The sequence below is a fragment of the Mixophyes fleayi genome, chromosome 6 (assembly GCF_038048845.1).
Source record: "Mixophyes fleayi isolate aMixFle1 chromosome 6, aMixFle1.hap1, whole genome shotgun sequence".
Classification (NCBI taxonomy): domain Eukaryota; kingdom Metazoa; phylum Chordata; class Amphibia; order Anura; family Limnodynastidae; genus Mixophyes; species Mixophyes fleayi.
Window position 1 is genome coordinate 131,532,203 of NC_134407.1, and position 10,307 is coordinate 131,542,509.

A 10,307-nucleotide genomic window follows, 5' to 3' on the forward strand; every position below is an offset into this window, starting at 1 on the left:
TGCTTCTGCAGTATGATTTCACCAGTACCACCACCCTGCACTTCTGCTTTCGCATCGCTCTGAGATCTCACCTGCTTTGCTCTGTCACTTTTACTTTTCATGCAGTGTTTCTCCCACATTATTGGCTGAGGCATGATAACCTTGTAACATACATTTCTCTCCTAAGGTATAAATAGCAGTCATCTTGCATGTTCAATTGTGTATATATCATATATTTGTATGCAATTTGCCACATTTAGATGTGGGTTTTGTGCAATTTAAACAAATCCCTAAATATACACTCCCACCACATGAAAGGACACAATTGAATGAAAAAGATAAAGGATGTGCAGCTTATTTCTAACCTTAAATTGTCTTTTTAGAAGACCTTGGTAAAGCTATTTATTAGTATATCTTTTTTAATATATTTTAATTGTTCATCAGCAGAATGTGTTCTAGGTTTTTTTTTTTTAGAATTAATTTAACACTTTTATTTTGAACCTCTTTTAGGACAATATGAGGCCTACTATAGAGTTATTTTATAAAAATAATCACAAGGACTTTCCCCAGCAGAGGTATTTGGTCTTCTCCATGGTAGCACTATTACACCATGTAAATAACTCTATGAGATCCAGTTTACATTAAATCTTTAGTGAGAGAGACCCATGAAACAAACAAGAGTCTACCCAAGTTAATAATAAGAATTAAAAAAATAGAAATACAAAGGGAGAAAAAAATGAAAATATTGTTAGGGCAGAGTACAATTATTGAATAAAATTTAGAATAAATAAAGTTAGATTAAAATAGAATCTTGTTAAAAAGTGCCCCTACAAAGCAGTCTCTGATATCTGTATCAATATATAAAGAAGGTCTTATATTTTTGGAGTAAAACAATATATTAGGCAAATAAAACCAAAAGTTATTTCCAATTAAACAGAAGCACCCCAAACCTTTTTTTTTTTTTTTTAAAAACACGGTCATTATGGGGGGGGGGGGGTGCAAGGTAATGAATGTAAAAAATGTGACTTATAAGAGGAATTTCAGTGGCCAGCGCTCTGTGTGGGTAATCTGTGACCCTCCAGCTGATGATGGAGTAATGGTTCTTGAAGCCTACTCTATTGTATCATGGTGCTGTCCTGTACACAATGAGATATTGTCCTGCTGTATATGAATCTGTATACCAGGATCTGTACCTGCAGATTTGGTGGGGGCCACAGTCCCTGGGAGCATGCTGTATTTCATTATGTTGCTCTCCAGCACACTATCAGCAAGTGACAATAGATTTTGTCACTTGCTGATAATGTGCAGAGGTAGGTAACCTGTGGTCCTCCAGCTTTGGTAAGAGTATGGTAATGGTTCAATGAAGTCTGGTGTATTGTATTGTGGTTCTCTCTAGTATACTATGAGCCAGTAACAATAGATAGCCCTAGTGTACATGAACCTATATACCAGAGGTCGGTAACCTGTAGCCCTTTAGCATTGGTAGGAGTAATGATCCCTGGGTGCCTGCTGTGTATTGTGGTGCTTTGTAATACACTATGAACCAGTGACAATGGATATTGTTCTTCTGTGCATGAATCGAGCAAGGGAAGCATTTTTCCTCTTACAATAACACATTTTATCTTTCATCAACAGACCATCCCTGTGGTAGTGAGTCCAAATGCTGGAACTGTGGCAGTGAGAGCAGGCGTTCAGTATGTACAAACCACCATGCCTGTCCAAATGAGGAGAGTGATCTGAAATGCCAATCCAGACCCTGCGCCATAGCATTACATTAATGAACCAAGCAAAAAACACTACAATGTGACAGAGTATTAACTAGGACCTTGTTCACATCTACCAAAACGGCTCATTCTGTTTGTATATAATGTACAATTTGTGGATGTGATTAAAATTAGAATACCATCTTTTTATATTTGTATTCACTTTAACTTATGAACTTTTATTTGGAATGATTATCACAATGTTAAAAAACCATTGGTGATTAAGCCAGAAACTGCTGAAATCCTGAAAATCGTCTAAACACGCAAGGGGGGTCTGCGCTTCTGTGCCCTGTCCCAAACTCATATGCAAAACTGAGGCAACTTGTGGACCTTCCAAATCTGGATAGAACATGTACATATACAGAGATTTTACGCCCATTAGTCTGTGTACGAAGACATCTTAGATGGAATTAATCTACAAATTCCATCTTAGTGCTCATTCAACAACAAATACTTTTATTTAACAAAATAATTTGACCATCTAAAGAAATAAAGTTTTTTGTATTTTATCTTGGGGGGGATTTAAAGCAAACAAAACAATACAATAATATAAACAACCAGATTTCAAAATGAAGAAATGACAGAAAAGAAGTTTAATGCTAGACAGCATGTGTATGTATGGCTGAAAGCAGAGTTTCTGTCAGCGCATGAAGAAATAATGTTTAGAAAAGAGAAAAAAAAAAAGAGCATCATTTATGGAAAACACCTCTTGTCTGTTACATGTACTCAGTAGTTTCATTTTGTATGTTGTGTAAAATGCAAACATTGAACAAACCCGGATATGATGTATGTATATAAGAAAATTCACTGTATGATATCATTCCAGTACAATCTGTTGTAAATTTTTTGTCTTGTTCATTTTTCGCGTTGTTCATAAAGGATGTACATGAACCAGCAATATATGATGGAGACAAGACACCACCAATAATCCTAAGCGAGAGGAAATATTTCTGGTTAAACCGATTGGGCGGTTACTCTGGCTGGCCTTCCTTGTCAAACATAATTGCTTTTAGCATATGGAAGTATTTTTTCACATTTTCTTTGTATAAAATTTGTATTAAATCCCGAAATTTCCTTTTCATTATTTTGTTTCTGTCCGTGTGAAAAAAGTATGCGCATGATTTTCTTTTATTTATTTTTGCAACACAGCTTTATTTTTTGCCTATATTGCACATACCAATGCAAAGGAATCAGTGTTGAGAACCTAACATAAGTGGTGCTCAGTGTCTGTACAGCTTAACCCAAATCGTGGAGATTAAGTGCATCAACCTAAATTCTAGTCAACAGGTAGCCCTGGCATGTATTTTCTTCCGGCAAAACCAAAACACAGCTGTATATTAAAGTTAGTAGTTGTGATGCAAATCACCATAAAACAATATAGAACTACCACTATGCCAAAAATAGAGCTAGGGTGAATTATTTGTAGCATAGAAAGCTGTGTGCACACCAAAATAAGAAGAAGAATATTTGAAAAAAAATAGTGCTTTTCTATACATTTTTTTTCTCTGCAATACTACAGTAATCTTCAACTATGAAGAATCTTAGAGAAATAGAGCACAAGTTATCAGAATTTTAAATATGTGGTTGTTTGGTCAGATAAGAATTCTGGATGCACAAATGATCCTACTGATTTATTATTTTTTTTATAACATGCCAAAACCATAAATAAATAGACTTCATTTTGTTTTAGGCGGTTTAATTCAGTATTGTAGTTTTCCTGTTGTATTTCTTTAATCAGGTGTTCTTAGTCACAAAACTGAACTTGCACAAAGCAACCATGTAATTGACCAGAAAAAATACAGGTCTAGTTCTTGACTACCAATCTGGTCCCCAGCAGCCATCCAGCAAATTTCTGTGGTGTTATATTTTTTTTTCTCTTTCATCCAGTCTGGGGGACACTGTTTACCATGGGGGTTGTGGAGGGAGCTTGGGGAGTTGGCACCTAACTAGTTAACTTTTAGTACTGCCGACAGACCCCTCCCCTCTACAATCCCCCTGCCTCTTCCTCTTCCTGTCAGTTTTTTTAGGTGTCCATGGAGTTGGGCAGTGTTTTAGTACTGTAGGTCATTTTTAACTTTTATTTTATTCTTTTAACTTTTTTTTACAGGTAGCAGAGCTGGAGTGTGTTCTAATATAGAGAACACACTCACAGGAGAGCAGCGCAGGTACTACCCTGTCAGAGGAGAGCCAGCGGCTCTCACTGACAGGGACAGGAGGAGATTAAAGAAATTGGTGCCTGAATTAGGAGTGACAAGCGGTCTCACGGACCGCTGTCACTCCTGGAGCCTCCCCGATAACCGGCGCTGCCACTGCAGGCATAAAGCGCCGGTTATCGGATACTGCATTGACGGCGGCCATCTTGGATTCAGAGGAGAGGAGAAGGGGGCTATACCAGGATCCCCCCTTATACATAGGAGGGGGCATCTGGTATTATCCGCTGCGGATACCTCCCCTGGAGGTCTCCACTACTCTGCCACATAATACTTTTATGTTTTTATTCAGACTCAGAATCGTTGCTGAGGCAGCATTACTGAAGGGGGGGGGAGCTAACACATAGAGCTCCCCCTCCTTCCAGAGAGAGAGAGAGATGGTTTATCCCAGTCTTCTGGCGCCAAGGAGAAGCCCTGGAAGAGAGAACAGATCTGAGGGAGCAGGCACCAGGATACTGCTGTTGGACTTCTCCCCTGTTTGGCCTATGGGCTAAGTATCTGATTTATTTAAACACATTCTGTATTGCTGTGTTTAAGTGGGCTAGTAGGAGTTATATTATAGTTCTCCTACTTGCTTAAGTATTATTTCGTGTTTAAAATTTTACAAGTACAACTTTTATATCTAGATTAGTTGATTACTTGTAGTTTACACTTTTCTCTCCACACATTTATATCTCTCTCTCTACTCAGATAAATTTAACAATTTAAGTCTGTGTGTTTGGTGTGCCTTCCTTTATTAAGAAATGTCAGATAAGGGAAAGGGCCCTATTGCAAAATATTTTACATGTTCTAAATGTAATGTAAAATTACCCTGGGGGCAGAAGGACCCGTTGGCGCTCTGCTCTGTCTGCGAGGCAGGGGTCCCCCCTGCGCTAGCCCAGCATATTTCAGCCCCGCTGACGGAGGAACCGGCCTGGGTGACCGCCCTGTCACAGTCGGTTTCCTCTTTAGCACAGATGGTTTTTCAATCTAATCAATTGCTATCTACTGTGGCTACTTCGGTGGCTAATAATACTAGTACTCAGTTGGGCTTCCCTGTTACCACAGGTTCTATTGGAACATCTATACCAGGACCTTCCTCTTCTCATACAGACCAAGCCCCTGTTCCCACAGAACCTGCAGGGTCTGCAGCATTTATAAAGGGTTTGGATAAACTAAACCAGTTACTTGAATCCCCAAACATTCCACCTTCTAAAAGAAGGAGGCCTAGATCTGATAATACCCTTATGGTCCTTTCAGACTCTGAGGATTTTTCAGAGGAAGAGGGGCGAATTAATTCTGATCCTGACCAGGTTCAACCTTTGGAACAGGAAGAAAGCTCTAAAAGCCAATTTATTAATGATTTGGTTTTAGCAGTGAGACAAGCGTTGGACCTCCCAGAACCGGAGGATACTACTCCTAGAGACAGAAGTCTATTTAAGAAGGCCAAAAGAAAGGCTATCCGTTTTCCCCCTTCCGTAGAGCTTAAGGATATTGCAGAAGGAGCCTGGAAACAGCCTGATAAGAGGTTATCTGTTCCCAAAAGGTTCTCTTCCCTGTATCCATTGCAGGAGGAAGATGTGGTTCGCTGGGAGAGTATTCCAAAAGTAGATATTCCAATAGCCCGATTGGCCAAGCACACTTTACTTCCAGCTCCAGGTTCTGCATCTCTGCAGGATGTCAATGACCGCAGAGTGGAATCCCAGCTAAAATCTATATTTGCGGCTGCGGTTTCTTCCTTTAGGCCCACATTTGCTTCAGCTTGGGTGGCTAGAGCCATGGAAGCATGGGCAGACCAGCTGGCAGAGGCCTTGCAGGACTCTGATTTACTTCCCCTGGCTTTGCATTTGAAGGAGGCATCGGGGTACCTTTATGAGGCAGCCCAGAACTCAGCGGCTGTATCCTCTTTTATTCAGGCTGCATCTATTTCAGCAAAAAGAACGTTATGGCTGAAATACTGGGAAGGAGATGCGGAATAAAAAAAATGAAAAAAAAAAGTCAGTGGAAACCATTCCTTTTTCAGCAGCAGGTTTGTTTGGCTCGGAATTGGATACCCTGATCTCACAGGCAACGGGGGGCAAAAGCACTTCCTTGCCGGTATTCCCTAGCAGGAGCCGAAACCCTCGGGTCAGCTCCTTTCTTCAGCCCTTTCGGGGGACCTCCTTACCTAAAGGACAGTCCTTTAGAGGCAGACAGCCAAATTCTTGAGGCTCCTCTGCCAGGGGGAGATCCTCGTTTGCAGCTAGGCGCCAGGCCTCCAAGACCCAGGAAAAGCCTGCGTCCTGACGACCACCCTGTTCCGGAGGGGGCACCAGTGGGGGGACGTCTGTCTTTGTTTCAGGAACAGTGGGCAGCGTCCTCCCAAGATCCTTGGATTCAGGGTATTATATCAGAGGGGTACAGGATAGACCTGCTGGGCCTGGTCCCACATCGTTTCTTCCTAACTCCGCTACCCCGAGATCCATCAAGAAGGCAGGCAATACAGGATTGTGTCCCTCTCTTCTTTCTCAAAGAGTTATCTGCAGGGTCCCAGATTACCATAAAAGGTCTCAATGTGCACTTAAGTGTGAACAAATTTCGGATGGAATCCCTAAGGTCGGTGATAAACGGCTTGGAGAAGGATCAGTTTATGGCGTCTATAGACATAAAAGACGCATACCTCCACATTCCCATTTGGATCCACCATCAGTCTCTCCTAAGATTCTCGGTGGGATCCTTCCACTATCAGTTTCGGGCCCTCCCCTTCGGCCACTCAACAGCGCCGAGGGTTTTCACGAAGATCATGTCAGTAATGGCAGCATGTCTTCACCTTCAGGGAGTTCAGGTCGTGCCTTATTTGGACGACCTGCTTATCAAATCCTCCACAGAGAATTGCTTACGTCATCACTTATACCTCACCTTGGCGGTTCTTGAGGGCCATGGATGGCTAATAAATTTAAAGAAATCCCAGATGGTTCCGTGTCAACGCATGGTTTTCCTAGGGCTTATTATGGACACCAGCCAGCAAAGGGTGTTCCTACCTGTCGAGAAGATCAGTTCAATTCAGAGTATAACAACTCAGGTCTTGTCTTCTTCCAACCCTCAATGCACTTGTGCATGCGGCTGCTGGGAAAGATGGTGGCCTCCTTCGAGACCATCCCCTTCGGTCGAGCCCATTCTCATTGTTTTCAGTGGGATCTATTGACAAAATGGTCAGGATCCCACCTACGTTTGGATCTCAAGAGGATCTCTATCTCCAAGGGCGAGAGAATCGCTTCAGTGGTGGTTGATTCAGGATCACATGACAGTGGGCAGGTCCTTCGCGCCATGGATCATAGCCACGACGGACGCCAGCCTGAAAGGTTGGGGGGGGGGGTAATTCTGCACCTCCGGCTCCAGGGACTTTGGTCGGTTCAGGAATCGGCCCTATCAATAATCGTGCTGGAGTTGAAGGCTATTGGTCCTCCGGGGGGCCCAGTCCCTCCTTCAGGGCCACCCTGTCAGAGTTCAGTCCGACAATGCCACGGCCGTGGCATATGTCAACAGGCAAGGAGGAACCAGGAGTGCAGCGGCAATGAATATTGCAGCTCAAACTTTGGTTTTGGCAGAACAATTTGTTCCAGCAATATTGGCAGTTTTCATTCCAGGAATAAAGAAATGGGAGGCCGACTACCTAAGTCGACACCAGATGATGCCGGGGGAGTGGTCACTCCAGCCGGAAGTTTTCCAGTCTCTGGTTCAGAGGTGGGGTCTTCCAGACATAGATCTCATGGCCTCCAGACACAACAGAAAGGTTCAAAGGTTTTGCGCAAGGGCAAGAGACCCCTTAGCGGTGGCAGTGGACGTTATGACAATGTCATGGGTGTTCAGGTTGGGATACCTGTTTCCTCCGATTCCCATGCTTCCTCGCGTACTCAGACGAGTAAGGCAGGGCGGTCTGCCAGTAATACTAATGGCTCCCTTATGGCCGCGCCGAGTCTGGTACGCAGACATAATCTCTATGGCGGAAGGACAAGGTTTTCGTCTTCCGTCTCGAGACGACCTTCTTCTGCAAGGTCCCTTCCGTCACCAGAATTTACCTCCGCTCAGTTTAACGGCATGGCTGTTGAAGCCAGCCTTTGCAAGGCTAGAGGTTTTTCCTCAGCGTAGTGAATACTATGATGCGAGCCAGAAAGCCAGTTTCAGCTCGCATCTATCACCGGATTTGGAGAGCCTACATCAGATGGTGCAAAAATAAGACATGTCACTCGTCCTCTTTTCGCCTCCCTCGCTTGTTGGCTTTCCTTCAGGATGGCCTGGAAGCAGGGCTTCGGTTAGGTTCTTTAAAAGTTCAGGTTTCAACTCTGTCAGTATTTTTTCACCTGAAATTAGCGGATTTACCAGATATTAGGACTTTCCTCCAGGGAGTCTTGCATATTCAGCCTCCCTATGTTCCGCCCACAGCACCATGGGATCTCAACCTGGTACTGGATATGCTTAAGGGGCCTCCTTTTGAGCCATTACTTGTGGCAGATTTGAAGTGGTTGACCTGGAAGGTCCTCTTCCTTTTGGCTATTGCATCTGCACGTAGGGTTTCGGAATTAGGAGCTCTATCTTGTCGGGAACCATATCTGGTTTTCCACGAGGACAGAGCGGTGTTAAGAACCCTCCCTTCCTTCGTTCCAAAAGTAGTTTCGGCTTTCCATGTGAACCAGGAAATTGTAGTTCCGGTCTTCTCATCTACTTCCCATTCGGATCAACAGTCTATGGAAAAGTTAGGTGTGGTTAGGGCTCTCCGCATTTATGTCAAGAGAACTTCTCAGATTAGACGTACTGATTCTGTTTGTTCTTTATGATTCTAGTAAGAGAGGCTGGCCAGCCTCAAAACAGTCCACTGCAAGATGGATTACGGCAACCATTAAGCAAGCTTACATAAAGGCTAACCGTCCTGTGCCGGAGAGACTTGCGGCCCATTCCACCAGATCGGTAGGGGCGTCGGGGGCAGCGAGAAATGGGGCTTCTGCAGACCAGCTTTGCAGGGCAGCCACCTGGTCCTCTGTCCACACCTTTACAAATTTTTACCAGTTTAATGTATTTGCATCTGCGGATGCAAATTTCGCTCGTAATGCTTTATGAGCGGGATTTTTAGAATAGTCCCACCCTTAGGGGGCTGCTTTAGAACATCCGCATGGTAAGCAGTGTCCCCCAGACTGGATGAAAGAGAAAAAAGAAATGATGTACTTACGTTAAATCCGTTTCTCTGATTCCGTCTGGGGGACACTGCAATCCCTCCCTTCTGCTTTTCTTCTGTGTGCTTTTGGTTGATTTGGCCTTTTCTCCTTGGGGCTTTTTAATTAACTGACAGGAAGAGGCAGGGGGATTGTAGAGGGGAGGGGTCTGTCGGCAGTACTAAAAGTTAACTAGTTAGGTGCCAACTCCCCAAGCTTCCTCCACAACCCACATGGTAAGCAGTGTCCCCCAGACGGAATCAGAGAAACGGATTTAACGTGGTTTTTTTGCCACCAATTAAGCCTGTTTTTTTTTAATAATAATATACCTGTGTTGGTACACATTGATAAGGTTTCGATGAACACAAATAATCAAAGAGCATTCTTTTTGTTTTTTGGTAACTTTTTATTTAGCAGGAACCATAATAAAGAACAAATGATAAATGTAGGAAAAATCATATTTTCAACAGACACCGTTCATTTTACATTTTAAAACTATTGAAACTAGTATAACAATATCTGGACTGTTAGGGGGAGGGGAATTCGGTTCTGTGCTAGCAAACGGTACCGTGATCGAGCCCATAGGGTGGCCCCAGCTGCTTCTAATATTTATCTATCAAACACTTAGCGGTGGACAGAATATGATTTGCCAGTTTGAGTGTTTGTTTCTGAGTGGATAGCATAGTAGAAAGGTTGAATGGTCTTTGGATACTGGACAAGGGTTTAGGAGCTTATAATGTATATCCTAGAATGGAACTATTTTTGGTCATGACCACCAAATATGCATGAAATATCCTTTTTGGCCACAACCCTACAACAATCAGAGTTTGTATTATGAGAGACATCAGGGCTATTTTTATCTTGGGTGTGATACTATATATAGTATATTTTATGCATTCTCTTTGATCAAAGTTGAGATTGATCTAGTGGCTATTTTATTTCGAATAGTTTCCCAATGTTCATTTATTGGGGTGGCACAGTTCCTCTACCTCGTGTTGATTTTGAGAAACAATGACCAAATCCAGTAAGATACCATAAAGAGAAGAGATAATTTATTTTTGTAAGGGTGAAGAAATGCAAAGTTTCCCATGGTATGTTAATTCACTTTTGAGGAAGTGATCTTAGAAAATGGCTAATTTGTAAAATAAAAAATGTAACGTGTAATGCAGGATACTTTTTTCATAGGAAGT

At 42.7% G+C, this 10,307-nt stretch overlaps 1 protein-coding gene across 8 annotated transcripts in view; it reads left to right on the forward strand.

The window, feature by feature from the left end:
- Nucleotides 1-2,823, forward strand: part of ZMYND8 (zinc finger MYND-type containing 8) — a 60,087-nt gene extending 57,264 nt beyond the window's left edge. For all 8 annotated transcript variants that reach the window (XM_075176445.1, XM_075176439.1, XM_075176438.1 and 5 more), the window contains one exon: nucleotides 1,615-2,823. Coding sequence is in view for 6 of the 8 variants with exons in the window: in XM_075176439.1 (XP_075032540.1) it covers nucleotides 1,615-1,719 (105 nt within the window). In the remaining 2 variants the exon portion in view is untranslated. The remainder of the gene's footprint in view (nucleotides 1-1,614) is intronic.
- The last annotated feature ends 7,484 nt before the right edge of the window (nucleotides 2,824-10,307 follow it).